The sequence below is a fragment of the Lycium ferocissimum genome, chromosome 2 (genome assembly GCF_029784015.1).
Source record: "Lycium ferocissimum isolate CSIRO_LF1 chromosome 2, AGI_CSIRO_Lferr_CH_V1, whole genome shotgun sequence".
In the NCBI taxonomy this organism is placed as follows: Eukaryota; Viridiplantae; Streptophyta; class Magnoliopsida; order Solanales; family Solanaceae; genus Lycium; species Lycium ferocissimum.
In genome coordinates, this window is record NC_081343.1 from 70990510 (window position 1) to 71017753 (window position 27244).

At 35.4% G+C, this 27244-nt stretch overlaps 3 protein-coding genes across 4 annotated transcripts; 1 reads left to right on the forward strand and 2 right to left on the reverse strand.

Annotated features, from left to right (window-relative positions):
* Nucleotides 1-349: 349 nt before the first annotated feature.
* LOC132047300 (lysine histidine transporter 1-like) lies at nucleotides 350-3557 on the forward strand. The gene is made up of 8 exons (XM_059438307.1): nucleotides 350-633; nucleotides 979-1136; nucleotides 1251-1637; nucleotides 1920-2313; nucleotides 2397-2502; nucleotides 2620-2711; nucleotides 3034-3102; nucleotides 3199-3557. The coding sequence occupies exons 1-8, from the start codon at nucleotides 607-609 to the stop codon at nucleotides 3295-3297; spliced, it is 1332 nt and encodes a 443-aa protein (XP_059294290.1). The 5' UTR covers nucleotides 350-606; the 3' UTR covers nucleotides 3298-3557.
* A 1918-nt stretch (nucleotides 3558-5475) lies between these two features.
* LOC132047297 (transcription factor GTE8-like) lies at nucleotides 5476-15070 on the reverse strand. Of its 2 annotated transcripts, XM_059438303.1 has the most exons (11): nucleotides 14903-15070; nucleotides 9136-10394; nucleotides 9004-9052; nucleotides 8773-8904; nucleotides 7631-7698; nucleotides 7452-7515; nucleotides 6886-6966; nucleotides 6640-6755; nucleotides 6450-6516; nucleotides 6191-6321; nucleotides 5476-6094 (listed from the first exon to the last, which is right to left on the reverse strand). In XM_059438303.1, exons 2-11 carry the CDS (start codon nucleotides 10336-10338, stop codon nucleotides 5825-5827), a joined length of 2181 nt encoding a protein of 726 aa, XP_059294286.1. In that variant the 5' UTR covers nucleotides 10339-10394; nucleotides 14903-15070; the 3' UTR covers nucleotides 5476-5824. The 2 variants fall into 2 exon arrangements, with proteins under 2 accessions (XP_059294286.1, XP_059294287.1); XM_059438304.1 differs by lacking the exon at nucleotides 14903-15070 and having other exon boundaries at nucleotides 9136-10412.
* A 9574-nt stretch (nucleotides 15071-24644) lies between these two features.
* LOC132047920 (uncharacterized) lies at nucleotides 24645-25436 on the reverse strand. Its single transcript, XM_059438893.1, has one exon. The coding sequence runs from the start codon at nucleotides 25434-25436 to the stop codon at nucleotides 24645-24647; it is 792 nt and encodes a 263-aa protein (XP_059294876.1).
* Nucleotides 25437-27244: the final 1808 nt, after the last annotated feature.

The window sequence follows — 27244 nt, forward strand, 5'->3', positions numbered from 1 at the left end:
GTGTAAAAAAAGAAAAGCGAAAATAATTTGAGACGGAGGTTGCATGTTTCGGCAAAGTTGTTGAAATCAATGTCTCTTTCAATTTTCCATAAAAATTCAAAAACTTGGTCAAATACGTTATTAATAATTCTACGATGTCTCTATCTATTTTCCATAAAAATTCAACAGCGTAAAACTTTAAACTTATTCACATAAATAGGAAAAGAAAAGGGATGTGCATTATCTCCGGGAAATGAGCTGATATCGTTTCCATTTCCGGTACCATTACAACCGTAAAGGTAAAATATAATAATCCCAACTATGGTAGTAATGTATCTTTATTTAATTTAATCTGAACCTTTGAAATTAAACTAGGCCATGTGTGGCATAGAGGAAATGAAGAGTATGTTAAATGGAGAGTCACGTTCGGACTTCAAAAACAAAATATTTTCAATACATTTCCTATAAGTGTCTCAGAACTTTTTTGTTTTGGGAGATTAACCTGTGTTACGGTTACAACTTGGGATTTCATAATCACAGCTAGTTGCAATTCTGGCTTCAATATTCATACCTTTTTTAGCACATTATTCATCAGAATTTTATTCATAGCCTTCATCACTCAACAATATGGTTGACACATCTGACAGAAATGCGGTATTCTTCACTTAATTTCAGATTAACTTTTTTTGTATTGCAATCGCGTTAGCGTTTAAAATTGTGTATATCTATGTAATTTTGTTAGAGTATATCTCTTGCAACTTTTAGAATGCATGAGAATTCATGGTTAATGGAATCTTCTTAGGAGATTGCACCTGAACACAACCAAAAAAAAAAAAAAGGAAGCTTTATAGCCAAAATAATTAGTATTATATAGGAGTATTATGCAAATAGCAGTTGCAAGGGATGGAAACTATTAATGGGAATTATCTTATGATATAACTTTGTGCATAGCATAATGTTTGATTTACTCTTTCAATGGGGCTCTAATTTAAATGACAGGTTGATGAAAGATCTGAAGAACAAAGGAAGATAGACGAATGGCTTCCCATCAGTTCTGTTAGGAATGCAAAATGGTGGTATTCAGCATTCCACAATGTTACTGCTATGGTTGGTGCTGGTGTCCTCGGTCTTCCTTATGCCATGGCAGAACTCGGATGGTACGTATATCTATCTATATTATAGGTTATGCAATGATATTAACTTTTTGTATACTTTAATTTCTATTTTATATAATACATGTACTGCACGTATGAATTTGGCCGTAATTACAGGGGACCTGGTGTTGCACTTATGTCTGTATCTTGGGTTATAACTTTATACACTTTATGGCAAATGGTTGAGATGCATGAAATGGTTCCAGGGAAACGTTTCGATAGGTATCACGAACTAGGGCAGCATGTTTTTGGTAAAAAACTCGGCCTATATATCGTGGTGCCTCAACAGCTGGTTGTTGAAGTTGGCCTCGACATTGTCTATATGGTGACCGGAGGAAAATCATTCCAGAAGATCCATGATTTAGTCTGCAATGAAAATTGCGTAGATATCAAACTCACCTACTACATCATGATATTTGCCTCTGTCCATTTTGTGCTTTCTCATCTTCCCAATTTCAATGCCATATCTGGTGTCTCTTTGATAGCAGCTATCATGTCCTTAAGGTATCAAAATTACTTTCTTTAGCTTATCGTTCTTGTTTCATTAAATATTTAGGCATAATTACATTTTTGGACCGCTCAAAAAATAATATCTTGTAAATGTATAGGTTACATAAATATACATAATCAGTATACATGTTTTGTATATTTTGGTTACCGCACGTAATTAATTTCGGCACGACGGGTCAAAAATGAGCACGACGGGTCAAAAATGAAAAAAAGCTCTAATATTTAGGACATTGCACTACCATCTTTCTTTTATTTACATAATTATGTCTTCAACAGTTACTGTACAATTGCTTGGGTGGCTTCAATTGAAAAGGGTGCGCAACCAGATGTCGATTATAGTTACAAGGCTGAAAACACAGGTGAAGCTATTTTCAACTTTTTCAGTGGATTGGGAGAAGTGGCATTTGCATATGCGGGTCATAATGTGGTGTTGGAGATACAAGCTACTATCCCCTCAACACCCGAGAAGCCTTCGAAAGGACCTATGTGGAAAGGAGTCTTTGTTGCTTACGTTATTGTGGCTCTATGTTACTTCCCTGTTGCTATGATCGGCTATTATATATTTGGGAATTCAGTCTCAGACAACATTCTGATCTCTTTGAACAAACCTACTTGGCTCATTGTCCTTGCTAATCTCTTTGTTGTTATCCACATCATTGGGAGCTATCAGGTGTGATATGGCGTTTCGTTCTTGTCTTAATTTAAATATTTACATTTTACCTGACGAAATGTGCTTCATTTGTGCTATTCTAGCTCTATGCAATGCCGGTGTTTGACATGGTTGAGACATACCTTGTAAAGAATCTTAGGTTCAAGCCAACATGGTACTTGAGATTTTTTACCAGAAACCTTTATGTGGGTAAGTTTTGTTGCCTCTATTTGCCCATACAATAAAAATTTGAAATAGAAACCTCTGGTGGTACTAGTCTTGTTGCTTTTGGTTGAGCATATCGTAATGCCTTTGGTCTTATTGTAGCTTTCACAATGCTTGTTGGAATCATTTTCCCTTTCTTTGGGGGGCTTCTTGGATTCTTTGGAGGATTTGCTTTTGCTCCAACAACATATTTTGTAAGTTTCCTTTTCACCCCTACTGTTTCTTTTGTTTCCCTTGTTTTTTGGTTTGCATACTTAGTAGCGGTGGATGTAAGGGGTTCGACTGAATTCCCTTGTTAGGCGCAAGTAGGAGAAAAATAAATTTTTTGGTTATGTTTAAGTTGTTGAATCTCCTTGACATGAGGGAAGATTCTAGCACAGTAGCCGAGGGAGTTCAAAAATCGGATCCCAAATGTGACGTTCTTGTACTTCTTATGAATTTCTGGCTGTGCCACTGAGCGTTGATGGAAAACTTGATAGCCTGCCCTAACACTATATACTTTTTTCCCTTCTTCAGCTACCTTGTATCATGTGGCTTTCAATCTACAAACCAAAGAAATGGGGTCTCTCTTGGACTACTAACTGGGTATGCTGCAACTTTATTCTGCTGTCGATATTTTCAATTTTCTGATTCTGCGTTATTTAAGCTTAAAACTGCAACTAATCGGACAAATTATGACAGATTTGCATAATCCTGGGAGTCATGTTGACTGTTTTAGCACCAATCGGCGGCTTAAGAACCATCATTGTACAATCCAAGGACTACACATTTTTCTCTTAGGCGTCTTTCCATACCTTAGTTTAATCTTTTGTATCATTAAAGTCCAAGAAAAGAGTGGTAATTCTGGCAAATATTCAAGTCTCATTATGTTTACATTGAATGGAAGTGTGTAAAAGAGACTTTCTGCCAACATACTGCTTTCTTGTGTTTGGACTTCGAAACTACTTTTTGGACACACTCTTGTGTTTCTTCTAGAGCAATGTAATAAATGTCATTTTACTATCAAAAGCCTTTTTAAAATGGCAACTTTAAACGGGCAATTCGCAGAAATGTCCTTATTTTGGGGTGATCTTTAATTTTTGTCCATTAAATTAGTGATCTTTAATTTTTGTCCTTTGTTAGAACCCCTTGGTTTCAGGTTCGAACCCTCGCTCAGTAAAAAATTAAAAAAAAATTGCCAAGGTAAAATTTTGCATGCTTCAGGCAGAATTTCAAACTCTATATTAAGGAAGAGTTTTGGGCCTCGCCGGCAAAAAAATTAAAAAAATTGGACAAAAATTAAAGACAAAGCAAAGATTTTTTGCGCGGAAGTTTTACATTTCATGGTCTTAAATTATGCCTCATATTGTTGGTGCTAATTTTTGCCCTTCGAAAGCAAAAATTTCAAACTCTATATTAAGGAAGAGTTTTGGGCAAAATTCAAATTTTAAGCGATAACTTTGATAATTTCTTCAAAATTTTGAAGGCAAAATCACAACACTTGCACATGAAATTTCTTTTTTTTTTATTTAAATATATTTTGGTCGAGTGGCATGTTGAACACCATAAATTTTCCTCTTTCAGATACCTAATAATTAGCAAGAATTTAATTAAAAATTAAATAAATCCAGAATTTGAGGACAAAAATTAAAGACCAGCCCAAAAGAAGGACAACAACACTATGGAAAAAAATGACTTGCAACATATAAGAGTCGAGATAAAATTGTCCAACGCAGTATTCGAAACTGAAATTTCTGTTAACACAAGATGCATAAGATTTTGGCCTTAAATTGGTACATAGCCGAGAGTCTTTACTCTACATAGACTTCATATCAACCATTAATCAAATATAACCTTCACATTTTAAAATTAACAGTTGGAAATAAATAAAAAAAACACTTGAGTTTTGAACATGTGAGCCAACTAAACTTAAACCAGTTTGGTTATTACAAAATACAAAATGGTTCCTTTCCTTATTATTCTCAACCAGTTGGCTCCCTCGAGTTAAATCCTATGATGATCTGCCCCTTTTCACAACAGTAGTTAGAAAATCTAATTTGCTGCGCCGAAATGCTTGTCTGAATTAAGATGGTTCTTAAATGTTTATCACATGTAACTTCCCAGTAATTAGGTTGTCGTATTAACCTTTTAACAACTTTATTCAGTTGTAATTGGAACAGCCCATCTTGGGACCACCCTACACCAAATTTTGCACCATCTCCTAACTTATCCCAATAACTAAGAGAATAAATAACCGGAAAAAGAGTCGCCAGAGCTAAAATTCCGGTAAGTGTTTAAACACCTCATATACATTATTATATATTTTTATACAGTGTAGAAATGTGTATAAATACCCTTTATACATTATGTATAAACTTGTATAAGTTTATATAATATTATATACTAATCTTATACATTATTATACACTTTTATACAAGGTGCATATATTTATGCTGAAGTAAGTGTATAAAGTTGTATAAAGATAAATATTCAAATTAGGCCATGAAATGTTGGGCTGTAAGTTTGTAATTTAAAATATGGACCATGAATATGTAATTTTGACCCATAAGTTGTTTATAAGTGAAATAACCCCTTTTTTATTTATTTGGAATTTAAAATCAAGCTGATTTAATTAAACGACGTAGACCTCTAATCATAGGCAAAGCTAGAATTTGAGATTTGTGAATTCCGAATTTAAATCTTTAAGTTACTAGGTTCTAAATTATTAATTTATACATATTACACAAATTTCTTAAAGCAAATATAAGGTTTGAACAAAAACTTATGGGTTCAGCTAAACCCGTCTTCATCACTGTGGCTCCGCCACTGCCTATAATTGGAGGTCACTTTTCATATCTGATATTATAAAATCGACGTCAATGAAAAATGGCATGGATAAATCATTTTAGTAACGGGTGAGGACATAAATGAGTCGAACTATTGATGAGTAGCATAAATGAGTCATTTCCGATAGTTCGATGGCATAAATGAGCCAAACTATTAACGAGTGGCATAAATGAGTCATTTTTGATAGTTCGATGACATATTTGAACCTTTAAACATGCGAAGCTGAACAATCAAAAAAGGCGAACAAGCAGAGGACTTCCACACAGTTCCTTCTTTTTTTACCTTCTAACATCCAATTACAAACTGAATGCCAAATCAACACTTCCCATATTTCTCTCGGTTTTTTTTTTTTTTTTTTTCTAATTTTTTTTTTCGGCTTTCAATATGGAAGAGGATTCATGTTGTTAAACCTATTACAGATTTCTAAAAATATATATATATATATATATATAATACAGCAAACGTGGAAGAGGGTAGTAGCTTAATCAATTTCACCTTCCTCAACATCAATAGGATCACTTGGGACAGTAGCCGGTTCACCTTCTTCCTCATCATCATCCACCTTCATGTACAAACCAAGTTGCTCCAAAGGATTACTGCCTCCGAATTTGAAGCTACCTAACCCATCCTGGGAATGATCTGGACTGGTCTCGTCTACCGAGCTATGTAATTGCTCAGTAGGGACAGTAGTCAGCATCTCCAAATCCTCAAGGAACTTTGAATTCTCATTAATCTCTACAGTCTTTTCCATCTGCACAACCAATGGAAGTTCCGTTTGATATTTTAGCTTAAGTACATGCAGCTCTAAGCTCATGACTTTCTACGACATGATATATTTTCTACTCACCTGGAGTAATGCCTGTCTTGCTGCTTCTCTATCGAGCTCTCTCCTCCTCTTAACCTCAGCTGCAGCTTCCACTTCTGCACGTCTTTGAGCTTCTTCAGCAGCTTTGGCTTCTGCCTGCAGCTTAGCTTTCGCTGATCATGGAAATTAACTTTATCAGGCTTCCAATTCACATGCAAAATAATTATCTTCCAGGTTGAACATTGGGAGTTTTGGGTGGGTGGGTGTGTGTGTGTGGGGGGGGGGGGGGGGGGTGGATTACCTTTCCTCCTCTGCATCTCAAGTTCCTCCCTTTCACGACGAAGTTTCTCCGGATCGCCCTTCTCAACCTTTATAGAAAATTTACAGGATGGAATGACACGCTGGTCAAAATAGAATGGAGAAAGCAGTGTCTTCTCTCGAGCTGGTTAATAGGCAGCAGCATTGCCTATTAACAAGCAAAGCATACTCACCTCAACAAGTGTCTTCTCTCGAGCTTTTAAAATTGTATCCGCAAATCTGTTCTTCAGGAGAGCAGCCCTATAGAGCTTTCCAGGGGAGACCGTCCTGTCACACGGCGCACTCTCCCCTAAAGTGTTCAAAATACAACAGACGAACCCACAAATTAATAGAGGCAAAAAGAAACAAACCAACTTTTCTTATGTTACGTTTTATCTTTAACAATAAAAAAGAAAACCAACATTCACTTCTCAACTCACCATCTTGACATGCTTCTGACTCAACAGAGAATGGCATTTGCTGAGAACTTTGTTCCAGCTGGTCCACGCCATTGATAGACTCTGGAGATTAAACAAGGAGTGACATAGCAACATCTATCAAGTCGAGGGATAGACATAAGAAAATAACCACTGACTACAGGATCTCTGAACACCTGAGAGGGCTAAGTAATTTAATAAACTAACGCTTGATAAGCCCTGTGCAACAGTCACCCCCATCCCCCCCCCCCCCCAAAACCACCACACACACACACACCCCAACCAAAACAAAACCTTCCTCTTCATTGCTGAGGTTATTCTCTTAGATGGGTTAGCGCACTCTCTCAGTTCCATAAAAGCTCTATTCAGGAGAAAATAGATCCTCTGAAATTCCACTAACCACTAGTCACCACACTTCCCAAACCTTGTAAGTATTCTGCAGATGTATGCACTTCCTACATTTCAGATAAGCGCTCAGTTCCTAATACAGGATAACCATCAACAAAGTTCTCCTCTATAAATCAGAAAAGAAATACTTATCAAGAAATAACAGCCAGAAAAGAACTCACGATTTCCATCAGCTAAACTATTGCCAGCTTCTTTTCCATCTGCCTTTGCTTGCGAACTGTGATCCTGTGGTCAAACACCAGCACGAAAACACGTATTAGGTTTCCAATTACTCTAAAGCAGGTCCGATGACAATAAACACCGTGAGCTTCATTTGGAAACTACTATGATCTCTCTTCACCTGCTCAGCATGATCAGATGTTCTTTGAGCTTCAGACTCATCATCAGAAGAGCTACTAGAATCTGAATCTGGATGGAAGGGAGATGCAGGAACTAGTTAAGAAAGCATTGAGAATTCTAAGTTCTAACAGTGAGTAAAGCAATCCTACTAAATCAGCAGCTACAAGTTGCTTTTTATTGAGGGATAACACTAAACTCGTATGGATGAGCATGAAATTTGAAACACCAAGTAAGTATTTAACTTCCACTTCAGTTTTTATCCAAAAAAAAAAAAAAAAAATTGAATAAAAATAAAATAAAGAATAAATTCAATTCAACAAGCACAATACAAACGATATCAAGTTCTGATGGAAATTGAAAAGGAACCTCTGGCCAAGAGAAGTACATAAGAATATAATAGCACCAACATAAACTTCAAAAAAGAAATAGGCTTAGATCCAACACACACAAACATAAAACTATGATAACTTCGATCTCAATGTAGAGAAAAATCTATGAACTTCTTGAATGCAGTAAATGTGGGGCCACAGCATCATATTTTTTAGCAATCATGCAACATTAGCAGCCAGGGTGGTCAGTTATTTGGCAAACCACTTGACTGGAAATTGACAGGTACCCCAAAAAAAAAAAAAAAAAGAAAGAAGAAGAAGAGAGAGAGCAAGTAATAGGTGTTCTGAGCAAGTAATCTGATTATAAAAAAGCCTGACTTAATAGATTTCTCCAAAAGTATTAACGATGCAACAACCTAATAAGAATCCTCACTGTGTAGTGCAGCGAAGAACCAACAAGGGAGATATAAGATCAACAATATAAAATCTGAAATAAAATATTGCAGGTTATTAAAAAGAACAATTCAGAATGTAAAAAATTCATCAAACTACAACAATTCAGAATGTTAAAGACTTCCAGTTCATAAAAATTTAAAGCAAAAAAAAGCACATCCCGCAAGATGGTAAAAGTTAAACCAGTCGGATGACTTGATGGCTTTAAATTTCATCTTGCCAGCCCTAAAAGATAAGACAAGGAAGATATGCTATGAACAGGACAAGTCACCAGAAAGCAGATCACTGAACAAGTAGAATGCACTACAAGAATGTCCAACAGAAATAAAATGAAGAGTATCAATGAGTCAATGACCAATACCATTGGGACCTCCTGTATTTATACGTTCATCTCTTTTTGGATCTGTATCTTTTTCAATCTCAAGTGAAGGATAACTGGAGACAGGAGGCTCATTTCCACCAATATCAACCACCTCATCAACATGGTCATTATCTGTACATTTCCAGTATTTAGAAGGAAAATTGTTGAAGTTCGAAATATAACATCAAACAACATATAGCATACATGAAATCAAAGAGAGTGAGTAAGAACCTCCTTCTAGGTGCATGGATGAATTGCTAAGCCCCAATTCATTTGGCAGCTGAAAAAACGAGTAACATCAAACACCAGGGGAAAGTCTATTCTACATTGTATCTGAAGATGTATTCTTTGATTTTAAACTACCTCTATCTCACAAGGTTCAGCTTTTGCATTGTCTTTTTGTTTCTCTTGCAAAAACTTATCTAGAAGCTCCCGTAACGTGAACAAAGTATCATCGGACAGAACATCAATGTCAATCTCAATTTCATCATCTCCAGCTACTGTTCCATTTGAACTCTGTTCCTTCAAAAACTCAAGGATGTTGTCGGGTAGATCACCAAGTGAAGCTTCTAGTTCACCACTTAGTTTATGTTTCTCTTCATCAGTCATCTTGCATTTAGGAGGTTCTGGCATAACTACATGCCGTGTTGGAGAAAGTCTCCTCTTCTTTGAAGCAGTTTCGTTTTCTTCATGCAAGCCTGATTTTTCTTCCATTGATTCAGCATGGTTTGCAGGCAGCTTTTTCTCAATAGTTTTCCATCTCAGTTCAAAAAATTTGCTCATCGTATCAGCCATGACATTGACAATATTACCAGGGGGGTTGTAGGTCTTTGCATTAGAGAACGTCAGTCTCACATCAGCAAGAAACTCCAGTGGATTCAAGTAAGCACCTGAAGTCAGCCTCTTCTTTATTGTCCCCAAATCCATTGGGTGTTTAATGACAGTGAAATAGTCTGGAATTTTCAACTTAACTATGTCAACAGGTTCATTAAACACACCAGCATGTTGATGAGACATCAACTTTTTCAACAGGTTCTCACACTGTTTCATCAATGTTGCATTTGAACTGGATGGTACTGAAGCAGCCATAACAGATTTAAACCTGCCTGACACCTCCCTGCTCAGGCCCCGTGTCTTCTGAGCAAGAGGGTTTGACTTTTTTCCAAACCCAGGGTTTCCTGCAGATTTCTTCTTGCTTGCTAAGGGGAGACGTGCATCGCTACAGCTAACAATATCACTAGAAGATGAAACTGCAACTACACTTGTCCTGTAAAACTCAACTTTCTTCTGAAGAATTCTAGTTTGTTCAAGATCAGATTTCAACTGCAGAACCAAGTTTTTCCTCTCAGATGGCGACAGCTTGGATAACGGTATAACTTGGATGGGCACAGCAAAACTATCATGCGAAGAAGAATTTATATTTATCCATCTCTGCTGAGGACCAATTGAATGTCCTGAAACAGCAATTCTAGGATCGAATCTCCCTGAACTGCCAGAGCCTTCCGATCCATAGTTAGTGGCAAAACCAGCAGAACCACCTCCACGCAACTTATCTTTCCTGGCCATCCAGACTGCAGAATAGGTACTACTTTGCCTTAGCAAAAAAACAGTTTTTCTCCAACCTATCACAAAAGAAGAGGTGTTTTCAGGAAGTCAATCCTGAAACCAGCCATATAAACCAAAAGAGCTACATTGGCAGGAATTCCTAGAATATATACGAAGAGCTCCAAGGGTAGAATGTAGCTGTCACAACATTTCAGGATAAAGTTCAATTCAGAAATTTTCAGTTTTACGGTTTAGTCCTAGTTAATAAAATTTCCTCTTTTATCTTATAACCTCATTGCTAGTTGTCCCATGTGAAGTCAGTGTGCTATGAGGTAGCTACAACCTCCACCACCTTTAAATCCTTATTCCCACAATGTGTTGTGCATGAATGAAATGAATTGAGCATGTTCTCTTATTATTTTTTCTCTCCCTTTACTACTTGGTTTCTTCAATTTTGTTGTCAAATTTCATTTTGCCTTTCTCGAACTAATTTATTTGATCTTTGAGCTCTCGTGGCAAACTAGCACTGTAGCTTCTAAATATCAACCGGGACGGACAACTCAAAACTGAAACAAATCAACGATGAAAAATCTTGAACCAAAATTTCAAGCTTTTGTGATTGAGGGCAATAAAAGGTTCAAGCTGCTGGAAACTCCTCACTCTTTTTAGTTGCCTGCTCCTCTTTTACTGCTGTGCTGGGGTTCAGGATAACTTTGAAGGTAATCGTAAGAGTGAAGAGAGTTATCGCAGGATGGACAGATGGAGACTATGCTTATTAAGATGGACGCTAATGACCGTGGTGAAAGTTCTCCTGCTGACCGATCATAGTTACTCAAGGAACTATGATGATGAATAAGGCACAATCCTTTGTTTGCAGGAATACAAGGCTGACTCTCTCCGACGATCACACCTGGATATAGAGGAATGGTCTTCGCTCAACTGCTTCAAATGTGCAGAAGGGAGAGAGCCGAGAAACATAACCTACCATTTCAGCTTTCTATTCATGAAGGTCACATGGATCATATTTCATGGTTAAGATGTGATTTCCTTTGTGGATATCTTATTTTTATATTTTAATGATAAATATGATGGTGATGATATCACTTGCTTCTCAAATGATGATCATTAGGACTAAAAACTAGAAATCTAATAAGCGCAGGTTCGTCACTAAGCCGAATAGAAATTTGCATCTAGTCTTACCCATTTCCTTGCTAAAACTCGTGCTTTAATTGTGCTTTGCACGAAAAGTCCCCCACAAGTACTTGTTGCTTTTCTACATTGTTTCGCTTTTGAGATTTTCATTTATTAGCCCACTATGACTCCACTACATTTTATTTTAATAATAATAACAATAAAGAATACCGTTCGTCATATCACTAGCTATAAAGGGGAAGAAGGTCTTGGAAGCTGATTAAAGCAAGGGGCTATTTTTTTTTTTTTTTTGATGACATGGGAACACGCAACCGCTACCCTTCGGGTGCGCACAGGGTAAACCCAGCTACTGTGTAATAGCTCACAAACCACATAGGAGAGATAACCCGCACTAGGCAAGCCCGTGCGGCAGCTCGACCCGAAAGGCAAATCCCTGTCTTGTCGTGGCGGGGGTTTCAAACTTGAGACCTCCATTATGAAAGCCCCATGCTCAACCAACTGAGCCACCCTTGCGGGTCATCATGGGAGGGGCTATTCCTGAGATCTCTTTGCAAAATATTTAGTTAGGTACCACGGTAAGTTATTTAATACATGATCCATTAGAAGGGCACTTGTGTGTCCTAGCAATTAAGAAGAGATAGAGCAGCATTTCTTGGCCTTCATTAGTCGAGGAAGGCAGAAAATAGGTTCAAGTGTGTGATACTTGTCAAAAGCGCAAATAGAGAATGTGGCACACATAGGTTACTATAAGGGAAGAGGGTCACCAATATCCCTCTACTTTGGGAAAAGGGCTAAAAATATCATCCGTTACAAATTTGGGTCAAAAATACCCCTCCCGTCATTAAAGTTTTCAAATATACCCCTACTATCTTAACGGAAATCCCCAAAATAACCCGATTTCATTTTTAAACCCGCTCCATTTAAACTCGCCCCAACTATATAAAAAACCCATATGGGTTACCCGCTCCTGTGCCTAGTGGCTCCAAATGTAGGACTCGGGAACAAGTTGATCGCATATGGGTTTTTTACGTAGTTGAGTCGGGTTTAAATGGAGCGGGTTTAAAAATGAAATCACGCTATTTTAATGAATTTGGGAATTTCCGTTACGATAGGGGTATATTTAAAAACTTTAATGACAGGAGGGGTATTTTTGACCCAAATTTGTAACGTAGGATATTTTTAGCGATTTTTCCAAAGTAGAGGGGCATTTTTGACCCTTTTCCCTTACTATAACCCTTGCCTATTCTAGAGAGAGCAGGGGAGTATGTGGTCGTCAATTTAATAAAGAGGCGGCCAACCTCATATTTTCTCAACGCACTCTTCACCGTTGTCCAACTTGCTATAACACTCTCAAACAATAAACTGCATGGACTACTCACGCACATAGTCCCTGCAGACAAGATCCTCAAAACTATTTTCAAAAGGAACTTTTTTAACAAATGCAAGACAAACAACAACTGAGCTTATTCTACATTCCACAAATAGATGGATATCCCAAGGACTCAACAGTTGCCTAGAGACCTATATGAGATGCATGAATGTCCAACTCCGCTCAAAGAAATAATTGGGAGCCTTCCGCTTAGATTACAACCCAACAGATAGACATCAGCAGCTACCATAAGGACCCTTAAGCTAGCGAAAGTACTTTGGACCTTATCACAGCTACCATGAGCTCCAAATACTAGCGAAATCGAAAACACATATGGTCTTTCATGCATCACAACTTCAAAAGGATATCAGTGATTGCATTGTTGCTAGACTAGAGCTAATAGTCTGCATTTTCTTTTTTCTTATAAGTGAGCTAACAATGAGCGCTTCTAATGGACATCCATATGTGAACCCCATAGACATACTCAATCAAGATTAGTCAACAAGGAAAATGCTGCAAGCCTGCAACAATGCAAATCTGGTTACTAGAGAGAGCTACATTGGAGGATTCCAGCTTTTTTTATCCCCTATTTCCGATTTCAAACATTGATGACAAGGTAGAACTGAAGGAGAATAGAAAGCAATGGAGTTATGAAGTGCTCAAAGAATAGTATTTATTCATTGTGGAAGTTAGAAATGAAGATAAATTTACAAACTTCCAGATTTTGTCATTACCCATTTAAAAAAAGTTCTTTTCTGTTATTACCTCGTCGCCAGTCATTCCATGTAAGGTCAATGAGCCCCAAGGGCTTAGGGATTTGGTTTATAAGCACCTAGAAGTTTGGTTCCGCACGAGATGTATTATAGGCACTAGTCACGAGTTCCAATCTAGTTGGAGAACCAAGTCTAGTTTTCAAGTGGAGACGGGTAGAGGGCAACCCCATTTTTCACCGAGTTGCAACATAGAAATTCAATTAAAAAAAGGCATTGGTTCTAAGAAGAATAGCGAGACTATTGACCCCTGGTCCGGTAGCTTCATACATTTATCAAAGTGCTACTAAGAATTTAGGGATGACGGCTCATTATCATTGTTTTTGGTCAAGGTCGATATTTTCAGGGTTCTGTCTAGCCTTGATCGAGCTCAGGTCCTCGAGAATCCACATACCGCAAGGGAGAGCATTCCTTGGAGAAACTTCGTATCCTTCTTTTGAGATACTATCTATACTGAAATTTTATACTCTTCAGCTCTTCCACACATTACTGATGGACGCTGCCACAACCACTATCACTTCGGCTGCTCGGAATTGTGATGCAAGGTAGTTACTTCAGCTATGTTTTCAAATTTCATTTCTCCCTCTTATAATATGATTGATCTTCCAATTGTAGTTACAAATTCTTCTTCTTCTTCTTTTTTTTTTTTTTTTTTTTTTTTGATAAGAGGAAAAAAGAATTTGTAACTACAATTGGAAGATATATATATATATATATCATTGGGTATACCTCACAGCATAAAACCCAAAGAAGCAAAGCTTTTCCCCACGAATTCGCAAGCTCGTAGTTGGTGGAGAAAACTAGTTATTCCTCACTAGTCAAGAAAATAACTGAATTACAGTATAGTATGAATTGCAAGTACATTCAAGACCATTAGCTTCTCTTTCCCTCACTATGTTCACATTAATTCCATGGTAAATTAAAGCTTACAAGTTTATCATGAAAAATAACACATGGATATGGGTATTACAAGAATTGAATACATATACCTAATCAATCTGCATAATTCAATAAAAAAAAACAAGCCAAATACAGATTCCTCACTATTTTCAAAGCTTCAATTTGACAAAACTCGCTATTCCAACGAAAAAGAAAACTAAGAGTAATTAACAAGAGTCCCAATTATACCAATACTTAATGATTCGATGAAATACAAAGCAAAATTCAATAAGAAGAAGCGGGTCAGATCAAACAGGAAACCCTAGACTTGTGAACTTTAAAAAACCCAATTTTGACCTCCAAATAGCGTCTCTAGCACATGCAAAAAAAGAAGGAAATTACAATTCTTTCGAACCTTTGAATGAAAATTGAGCAATTATAGGCAAATCAAGCTCCAACCACCAGCTCTTCTTCAATATTATACTAGAAAAAAGCAGATAACTTTTTTTGTTTTTGTTTTTGTGTCGCTAGGAGTATTTGTTTTTCTGTTAAGAGTGAGAACCTGAGGGAAGTAGATATAACGGGTTTCTAGAACCGCTAACTCCTTTAAATAGACGAGAATTGTTGGCTTTTTTGTAAGGACTTTAGAGAAATCTAAACCGTTGGATATGGTGGCGGCTAATCCAAACGGATGATATTATCTTGATCTGACGGATGAGGTGGAAAGGCACTTATGGAAAATTTTGTTCTGTAAACCACCTGAGCCTAACTTCAATGATTAATGAAAATTATGCACTGCTAACGAGTGTCTGTTGTTGAAGTACATGCCAATTACAAGATTCTGAATCTATTATGATCCTATTTGTTGTACATGAGAAATTATATACTCCCTCGCTATCCCAATTTATGTGATGCATTTTTTGTTTAGGTATATCACAAAGAATGATACAATTTTGTATTTAGAAATAACTTGACTTAAAATCACCCTTTTATCCTTAATGAAATTAAAGACACAAATATCTAGAATTTATTTTAGATTATATGTTTCAAAAGTCTTCCTTTCTCTCTTAAATTATGCACCTAGTCAAACTAATATCACATAAATAGAGACGGAGGGAGTATTTTTTATAAGGGTGTTATTTAAATCCGATTATGCACATCTTAATTATTACTTGATTATTATCACCTCTCAACAATACAAAATATCGTTAATTTCGCCTATAAAAAGGCAAATTAGATGAACACTTAGTGCTATTTGTCTCCGCTCGAATATGACCCTAAAATCTCATGATTTTCACATTGTTGATTCTTAGGTCATATCTATGTGCCAATGTATTATTATAATTAAGCCTTCCTTTTTATGGTATTTTCTATATTTTCTTATTTGAATATATATCAGTTTAATTGAACCAATTCATAAATTCTTATGGGCTTTATGTCTCACCTATTCCATTGTAAGCGATGAGAAAGGAAAGGGAATCAACTATATCTAGTATGACAAAAAAACACACCATCATAAGTAGGTGTGGAATTTAGTGGCGGAATCTATCTTCTAGAAGCAAGGCAACATGGAATTCCTATTAAAAATGTAGTATAAGCATAATTTGCTATCTCAGTACCCATGGGCCTAGATTGGGAAAACCCAATAACACATGGGCCAGAGTAGCTGCACATTGCCCCACCCAAGTCCAACTCCTAAACTTGAGGGGTCATTTGCACGGTCATCCTTCAAAGGCACTGATCTTTAATTTTTGTCCCTCAAATTGGTGATTTTTAATTTTTGGCCTTCGCTAAAAATCCCTTAGTTTCGGGTTAGAACCCTTCCCCACCCTAAGTCAAAAATTAAAAAAAAATTAAAAATCGCAAGGTAGAATTTGAATTCGCAAGGCAAAGTTTTGCATGCAAGGCAGAGTTTTTGCAAATCCAAACCTCTGTCTTGCGTTTTTTTTTTTTTAAACTAATATGGGGTTCGAACCGAACGCCGAAAGATAGGCGAAAAAAGCGAAAAAAAAGACGGCAGGTGTCTTTGACGGACAATCCGCACAAAAAAATGAAACTTGAGATGATGATTGGGACCAGCGATGACTTCTAGGCCCAATGTATTGGTCTTTAATGTTTTTTAAATGAATTTTAGTCACTTCCTAATTGAGTAGCATAATGGTGCTACATGGTGCCTGTCAAATTAAAAGATAGAAAGAAAAGGGTTGGAGGTGGTATACGTTACAATAAGATTAAGCAAAATCAACATGTAATAAAGTAACAAGTAATAACTTCTCAAGACACTTCGTCTGGTATATCAATAAGTAAAGATGATGTTAAATGTACGATTATGCAGTTGTAATAGAAAAATGCCAATTATTTAGGTGATTAAAATGTATCGCAATCATAGTGTGATGTCTTCACAAATTATTATCATACGTCTTCACAAATTAGTATCATACAAAATTTACTTTTGATTTCTCAGTATACATTTTTTTTTTTAAAAAAAACATAAGTCCACCCATAGTGCATGGATTGTGGGGTTTAGACAAGATCGTAATCTGTATATTTATCAAAGATGAGCAAAATATGGAGGAGGTCACAGTTCATAGCCTCCAAACAACATCGAAGAATATAACAAACCATTCTTAGGGGATATAATGGACACGGGAAATTTGACTTATGAGAATAACATTCCCATAAACTACAGGGATGAACATCTAGACCAAAGGATATTATACTAGTGTAAACTACAAAACTCTGGACATGACTATCTATAGCAAACACCATTGATAACAATATGGTTCTTCCTTGTCTTGAATCTGAAGTTTGCAATGTTATCTCTGTCCAATCTGATGAGGGATCGTCTTGTCAGGAAGGGAGTTGGCATTATAAAAAACAGTGAGCACTTTGTGAAATTCTCCATGGCTGGCAAGATAGTCAACAACTTTATTGGACTCCCTATAAATATGAGCAAAAGTACTGTTAAACTTATGAAAGATATCTTGGATCTGATCAATGGTCTAGCTAATGAAACTCAATATGATTCTTTATAGTGTAGGTGGCATGGCTGATTAATTTGATTGTGCTAATTGATTTTAGTATAACATCTTTAAGATATGCAAAATGAAATTTGAAAGAGATAGTGATTGCATGTTTATCGACAAGAGGGGGTTGTTCATATGGTCAGCACCCCTCTACAATCCAGGATCATGTGTTCGAGTCACCAAAGGAGCTTTAGGTCCAACAAAGGAAATCAAAGGGGAGAGAACTAAAAAAAAATGCATGTTTATCTAGAGTCTAGTATCTAGGATATGCTAAATCTTCGCTTTTGCACTTTGTTCATACTCTCTGTTTAGTAACGGCAATGTGTTTAAATTAATTTGCGTGCATTTCTATTATTTCACAGTTATGCTCGTTAAGTTTAGAATAGCATCTTTCAAGGATGCAAATTAAAAATGAAATCTGAAAGAGATTGTAATTGCATGTTAATCTGAACTCTAGTATATATTTCTAATTAGATTACCATATATCCTACACCTGCCTGTGCAAATGTCTGTGATTGTCCCCAAAATAAAAAAAAAAAAAAACCATTAGCAAGAACTAGTAGCTCCCTCTGATTCCTATACCGTACACCAATACATAAATGTTTTTTTTTCCTTCTTCAGTTTTTGGGATTGATAACAATTACCATTTGCCACTGCTTTTTGTTACCACCGCATATCCGACTGATTCAAACCATTGGCTCCGCTACCTTTTCGATATTATCTTGGTATACCAATCTTCAACTGACCCTCAAATTGTTTTTACAAGCCATCAAGCTTTCATTATATACTGTATGTAATAATAGATTAAAAATGAGCTAGGAAATGCCACTCTAGAGAAAAATATTTTATTAAAAAGATTTTGTATATATATTTTGCTCTTTTTCCCCACCTTCCTCTTTTTTAAAACTCAACATTTATGAATATTTTGCATTTTGTTCGCTCACCCTTCAGTCACGGTGATTCATTATGGCCAAGGATTTAAACTACTTACCCGTTAAACCACTATTGCATTATCAATGACACTTGTAAAAAGTTACAATTCATACCTTATTATATACTCTATAAAATTACTTGTAATTAGCTTCCGACAAACTTGATAGTGTAAATTTTTCTACATTGTCAGGGATTGTTGATTGTATTAGTTAATCTATATATAAAATCTAGCCCAAAATTGTACAGTGTTCGGTTAATCGCATAAGGAAACAAATCATCGTGGCATAACTAAGGCATCATTTGTCTGGCCGCGTAAGAAAAAGATAATCTCCACATAATTAAATGATGCATCATTTGGTTTGCGATGTTAAATAATATTCACATTAAGTTATACAGCCTGCATTAAGTTATATGGAATGTATATATTTATTATTTTATACACAATAAAATGTGAAAAAGAATACATATATTGCGTGGTATGAATTTAACAATTCAAAGACAAAAATGAACTTGAAGTAAGTAATAGATCGATCTCCACATATTAATCAATCCATCGTTAATAAGCAAAACAACAATCCCATTCATTAATTACCAAATAACAATCTTTAAATATTATTAACCACAAAAACAATCCAATATAGGCATTATAATCTTTATTGCATAATTAATATGTGAATCAAATGCCCCTCAGTATATAAAAGGTAATGGCCAAACACATATGCAACCTCCTAAACTTGTTTGATATTTTCATTTTGACATGTCCATTTCTCCTATTAAATGCTCCAACCTCAACGAATTTGTACCTATTAAATACAAAATGATAACCAATCCAAAATATAGAGCATGTGTAACTAACACACGAATATTATGACAAAAGAACGGATGAAGAAATGATATGTGGCTTTTAGGCACAAAATATATATTAAAAATAAATTATAAGGAAGTAAAACTATTTAGCCAATCCAAAAAAGCGCATCCCAATAAAAGAAAAACAAAAAAAAGGAATTTGCACCCTCCCCTTTTTCTCTTCTTTCTTCCACCGGCATAAATTAATATGTTTTGATGTAATTATATGATGTGAGTAAGTTTTTATCCTAGTATATGTATCAAAATGAAGCAATTTATTATGCACCTCTGTATCTAGCATTAGGTAGCTTCCATACAATAACTGTTTTCGCTTTATCATATATTTTGCTTCATTTCCTCTGTAACAATCTCAATTACTTTTTGGGGCTTCCATACTGATTGCCAAGTACTATAGGGCCAATCCTATAAAACAGCAGTCTAGAACTTGGATGAATATTTTGCAAGGGAATGCAACTTGTAGGGAAGCTACTCAATGGGTAGCTACTAAGGGTAACAATATCAATCTTTGGCATGATAATTGGATCCTTAATAGCACTCCCCTTAGACATACCATCCAAGGCCTTCTCAATAGATGGGAAGAAAATCTTAAGGTGATAGACATTAGAAGAGGGTTAGATATACTTTCCTTTGATCTTCCTCTCCAAACAAGACATCTTATCTCTAACACTTTCATATCTCCTAGTAGTACCGAAGAAGACTATAACTATTGGAAATTGACTAGTAATTGTGAGTTCTCCTCTAAATCTGCCTATAACCTGATAGCTAGCAAGGATCCCAAGCCTAGGGTCAGAGAAAACATCGAGCTTAACTGGATTTGAAAATTAAAAGTGCCTAACAAGATTAAATTCTTCCTTTGGCTCATGAATCATAACAAACTCCCAACCAACTCTTATCTTCATTACGTTGGTCTGAATATGACCCCCCATTGCAAGTTTTGCAATCACCTCGATGAGACCATGAACCACATTTTCTTTTAATGTAATGCCACCACGAATTTCTTGTGTAATGTAGTTCAACACTGTACTTTGGCCACCGTTAGTTCCTCTATCTTTAATAGCTGCATTGATTTCTACAACAATTGGCCTTCTCTAAGGAAGGAAAAATCTAATCAGCTTTTGAAATAGGACACCTTTATCCCATTTTGTTTATGGGAAATTTGGCACAATATAAACACCAACCTCTTCAATGATAAAACTGATCATCCTAAATTTGAAGGCTCCTATGGTAAAGCTATTGAATATACTCAACTCACAAAACCCTCTGCGATGGAGAAATAATGGCACCTTTAAGCTCAACACTGATGGTTCCTGCTTAGGAAATCCGGGTATAGGTGGGATAAGTGGGGCAATCAGAAATAACATGGGAGATTGGGTAGCGGGTTTCATTAAGGGACTACCTAAAACTAATAATACTCTTGCAGAACTAACAACTATTATGCAGGGATTACAATTGGCGCATGAGCATAATCTTAAACCTTTGGAAATCAACTGCGATTCCACGGAGGTAATCAATATGCTGAAAAATGCTCATCTTCCTTACAATGCTATCATTTCTGAATGCAGGTTGTTCATGCACAAGCTGGGCCTTCCGCTACTAAAACATATATACCGTGAGCAAAACAAGCCAGCTGATCTATTAGCAAAGAAAGGTGCTAGAAAGAAGTTTTTTGATGGACTCCCAAGTACACTCTTGTATATATATATATATATATATATATATATATATATATATATATATATATATATATATATATATATGTGTGTGTGTGTGTGTGTGTGTGTGTGTATTGTGTGCTTTCTCTTGAGCCGAGAGTCTTTCAGAAACAACCTCCTTACCTTTCGAGATAGGAGTAAGGTCTGCGTACACTTTACCCTCCCCAAACCCCACATTATGGGATTTCACTAGGTGTGTTGTTGTTGTTGTATTAGCATTTGATTAACCAAAAAAAATCCCAAAGTCTTTTTGACTATGCCTGGATCTATAGTCGAAAATTCAATGCATAATCTCAAAGATTCAATGTGTATTCCTGAATAATCTCATTTTTCAGTTATTCAACCATTTCATTTTATCAAGTTCAGTGTAAGCCAAATTAGTCCGCATGTATCTGTTTTGATGCAAAAACAAGATCTTATTTGTCACAAGTGGTTTATTTAATTACGCTGGTTAATAGATCTCGTTTTATTCATGAAATGACTTGAATTGGTGTTTGTATGGATACATCAAAATTATTCTATTAGATCGAATAAGTACATTCGATCTAATAAGTAGGAGGCGGCTTATATGTTTTGCCAAAGTTAATCCGTATCCATCACGGCAAAAGGTATTATGTTTGATTTAACCATATATATAATTGCTGAAGAACATTATTAGCTTGCACAATTGTCCCTAATATTCAAGTACATCGTTCTTTTTTCCTTTTCTTTTTGTAATTTGGTTGAAGTGCCGAATTGTGACCAAGAGGAGATTGGGTTATTTTAAACAAAAGGAAAACAACTGAAAAAAGCCTCAAAAAACGCCGTGCGCCAAGATGATGCATGATTGGGTAAGTAAGCCCAAATCAGCTTGCAGAATATAGTATAAATTTTTTATTTCCATCCTCACGGGGAAAAAATATATATATAGTATAAAGAGTGAGCAAAAAGAAGGAAACACCATAACGAAAGAGAAGAAAGGGACCGAAAAAAAAGAAAGAATAGAAGCAGAGGGCGTTCCGAATGGCGCTCGCTGAAACGACTACAAGTCCAGAGCATGAAGGAATAATAAAAATTTAGCAATGTTTATATCAAATCAATACATACATATTACAATATATATTTGTACTAATAATTAATTTATTAAAATATTTAATTGTGATAAATTAATTCAAGTTGATGTTAATATCCAGGACGATAAACGAATTAGCGTGGCAAAAGTTGAATGGGTCAAAAAGGACGCGTGGTTGCTCTCCAAAAATCACTCCTTAAAATAGAAAAAAGGCCTTGAGGCGGAACTCTACTTATAATGCCCACACGTGTTCCTATATCCTTTCTTAGTAGTATGATGAGTAATTATTTTTTTTTAACTATATAGAAGAGCCAGTTGGCTCAACTTTTTCAACATCTGTTCCATTAAAAAAAAAAAAAAAAGTGAGCTCCATATTAAACACCAATCAATATTAAAAAAAAAAAGTGAAACACACCATCTCCAAACTCACGAAAAAAAATTATTTTTGTCATGTTAAAAATAAGTAAATTCTACGCACTAACCATGTCACTAATTTCTTTTTGTTACAGAGTATAACACTGAAGTTATGAAACTATTTTTCTGTTAAATTAATGTATTTTAGGTATTTTACCTACTAGTAATTAAGTTACTGAACTTTAACTATAATATATAATAGCGACAAGGCCAATCCATCAAGAGATATAACTTTACTGTTACAGTGCGTAAAACTTTGTTACTTTAACACGATAATTTTTTTAGTAACTATATTGTTAAATTGAGTAAGTATAATTACTTTATAAATAAATATAATAAAAAGTACTTACTAATTTGTAACTATATTATTATAGCGATTAAAGTTCAAAAGGAAATGCTAATCTACATAAAGTTTTCTCTTCAAAAGCTCCTCTTAGGCAGGCTCCAGGTGTCCCTATCAGACTGATGAGGCAGTGTAGTAATGTTCAGTCTCTAGTTTCTATAAAGCATGGACTTTGATAAAACTATACCACTTATACAACAGGTATCAATCAGCTATGTAACTACTAGCTATGTAACTACTTTAGTTGCAATCCATCCTGTCCAATTATTTCAATCCTAGCTCCACCAATTAGAATGATAAGTCAACAATCTTTAATTAGTCATAGAGCCTGTTTGAATGGACTTATATTATGTTTTATAAATCAGAAGTCATAAGTTATAGAAATTCTAACTTATGACTTTGAGCTTATTTTTATTATTTTAGCTTAAAAATAAATGCTTAAAAATATTTTTTTATTTTACTCAAACACTAAAAAAATGTTTCAAAATTATTTTGGCTTAAAAACACCTAAAATAAGCCCATCCAAATAGGCTCATAGTCTTCATATGTGAAGAAGGATATGGGAGAAAACAAATTAAATAGAGAAAAATGATGCTAGTATTTAATAATCAATACACATCAATGTTTTCCATGTGTATTATTCAGTAATGTCATCAATCTGCTTTACACGCAGTTTTTCTTTGACCAAAAAGTTACCAAGACGATTATATTTTGATCAAACTACAAGTCAAGTTAGGAGACTAATGCACATTCTTTTCGAGAAAAAGGTCGAGCAGTTTATAATTGACCTATTTAGCATACAGGTGGATGCCAATTTATCCTAGGTAAGTACGTATTTGGTTCACAGCATACCTTTTTGGAAAATGGAATGGTTCTAATCTGAAGTGTTCAGAACAATGGTTTGAAAATTGCAATGTGTGACAACTTTCCCAAGTCTGAAAACTTTCACAACAAATGTTGAAGATAGAAATGTTGGAAATGAGATGATATTTTATGTGTTGTCTATGGCAACAACAACATACCCAGTATAAATTCACAAGTGTGTCTCAGAAGGGTAAACGCAGACCTTACCTTATACCTTTGTGGGGTAGAGAGGTGATTTTTGATAGACCCTCAATTTTTATGATGTGTAGTACAATACTGTTAAACCTGTGATATTGGATTAATATAGCAATAGTATTAATTCATCTTCAAGTATGTAAATGAAGATATCCAATATCACAGGTTTAATAAAGCGTTGGGTGATTTCATCTCAAACTTTAAATTGAGGTCTATCATAGTGCAAAAGGTTGATTCAAGTTTCAAACTTGATAGCTCAAGCAATGGTTGGTTTTCTTGCTCAATAAATTTAACTTTAAATGGAAAGTTGAACCTGCCTAGTTTTTCATAATTTTTGAATTCTTAACTTCAAAAACTTTTGGTATTTAAAAGTAGAGTTTTTGAATCAATTAAAGTGTTTGGCACGATTCCATAAATAATAATAAGAGAGTACATAAAGTGTTCTTCAAAAGTTATGAGGTTTTCAATCGTGAATTGCTAGTGAAGTAGTAGTATGGTCATTTTCTTGCTCAACATAAAATATTGAAATAATCAACTCAAAGTTAAACAAACTCCTGGTTTGTTATCATCAATTCCACACTTCTCAATTTGCAACAAACATTTTTTTTACATTTAGAAGTAGAGTTTTGAATAACAAGAGCATCATTTTTGCCCTAGATTTTATCCGCAAAAGCACAAATTTTAGGGTTCCATACCTATATATATAATTATAACATTACCTGATATTATAGCTTGGGATAGATAATTTTGCCTTAACGGCCCAAGCTAAGGGCAGCGTTAGCATCAAATCTCCATGCAAATCCCCCAAAGTCCATCTTCCACACATCACAAGGCATTGTCCTTGTCTGCTTCACCGTATTCCATGTATACACAACTCTCACGGTGCATGCAAAAGCTGGTAATAATAATAACGGTACAGTTTTTCTCTCCTTCACTACTAACCTTACCACCATCTCCGGCAACTCTCCTCCGTCTTCTATCGGATCTATCATTCTCCGATATGCGGGATTCACCCACTTCACGCTATCTAGACCGTCCGTTATAAACCCTGGACACGTGTCACCTTCCAGACTCATCATCTTCTCCATATCCGTACTTCCTAAAGCTGATAAATCTACCAAAGTATTGGACACACCATCGACCATCACCCACGACTCCACAACCCTTGAAGATCGCATCTCCGACGTCCGATCTGACAGATTCGGTGCACCGATTGATAAAGTATTGCTATTATTATCTTGCACCAAAAAATTGATGGTTCTTGGATAAGATCTATTATCTGGTGAGCTTTTAACTCCTCCACTACTTTCTGGTAGTAGCTGTAGCGTTACAACAGTTTGATGGTCATCCAAAACCAAAGATCCATCACTTTTTTCTTTCTCTTCTTTTTTATTCTTGTACTTGCTATTTTTCTTAACTCTAACGTACTTTCTCTTTGTTCTTCGTTTGCCAACATCATCTACCTTGTGAGGATCCGGTGTAGAGCCCGAGCCCGAAGAATTAGCTACGGGCTTGGGCGCAATAGGCCGGAATCTCAGCATCATCTTGTTGATTATCGTCGCATCGTTCGGTGTGCTTGAGTATCCAGGGCCGGCCCAACAATTGCGAACATCCATTTGGGCCGAAGAGCTATCTTGTAGAGCAATTTTTAGACTGAAAAGATTAACTTTTGCCGGATCTTGAGACGATTATCATAGTTACAGGCAACAGTACGTAGGGTTAGGAAGCACCACGTGTCTAGGGTTAACCTTAAACAGTGAAGAGCCGTGATTGGTGGGATGAGATCAGGTGGGTCCAATGATAAAGGAGCATATCCAGCGAAAATGGAAATAGTGTTGCTGTGATTGGTGTGCATTTGAGAGCTAATGGAAGGAAAACACGTATAGAGCACTGAGGAGAAAAGGGCGACACGTTTGTACTTTGATAGAAGCAAAGTGGGAATGCTTTTCTAGGAGGTTCTATCGATTGGACGCGTGTCTATTTGTTTGAATTGTTTCAGTATCCTATATTCCCACTGTCCTAGCTTCATCGTGAGAATCAACCTCCCTCTAGCTGACACACACAGATATTTCTTCATTTTTTTTATCTCTATATACTTTTTCCTTTTGTTTAGAGCATACGCAAGTGTTAATACTTTTGATATTGAACATTCAAAAATAACAAATTACTCCGTCCTTCCCAAAAGAATTATCTTAATTTAATTTGACATAAAATTTAAAAAATAAAGAAAGACTTTTAAAATATGTGATTCAAAATAAATTTTAGATATTTATATGATTGTAAATCATCTCATAAAGTTAAATTGTTGCTAAATATAAAAAGATGCTAATATTTTTTGAAATAGATCAAAAAGAAAAGAAAGACAATCTTTTTGGAACGAAGAGAGTACTATATTACTTTTTCAGTCATCATTTAGATGTAATTTTAACTTGTTAGTTTGTGTCTAAAGTAGAATTGAAAAAAACTAACCAATTTATGTCTTGATTTCCTAAGATGACAATTATTATGAGACAATTTTTTTTTGCTAAGATGACACTTATTGTGGGACGGAGGGATTATTTCATAGAGCATAACAAATTTAAAATTCAAATACAAAACACAAAAGAAAAACTATAGTGATTAGAAAAGAATATTTTTCCTCTTTATTTTATAATAATATGATAGTGTTGATTGGACAAAACGTTTATTTAAAATATAAATGAAGATAGAAACATTTTTGGCACATCAAAAAAAATTCTTACGGTCTTTGACTGGACGAGCATGTTTTGAAAATAGAATGAGAAATTCTAAGTTAGATAATATTTAAGTATAAAAAAGTAAAATTCTTTTTGGAAATTAAAGTAGAAAGGAAATAGTGTATGGTGATGCATTTAGTGAGTACACACAAGTAAATGGAAATTATAAAATACTAAGTAATTATGTTGTATTGGTAAATAATAATAATATGTCCTCGATATAATACTAATAGTGTGACGTCCATTATGGACGGGTCAAAGAATTGAAGCTTTTGAAGAAGGATGCTCATTGACACTTTAGGTCTTCACATCGTCTCCGTCAAAATGCAAGAGGAAAGTAAGAAAATTATACAGTATAAGATATAAAAAAGTTCATGATAACACTCATTTTTATCTCGACGAAGACCTGGCTTTAATAAATATCCGATGGTCTATAAAAAACAATCTCTCTATCTGTATGAGGTAGAGATAAGATCTGCGTACAACCGTACACACTACTTTGTTTAAACTCCACATGTGAAATTAAGCTATGTTGTTGTTGCTGCTGCTCGAACATGTAAAATTTGTCGGTCCAAATGGACAATAGGGTACCATGAGTTCGGATGGATAAATGGATG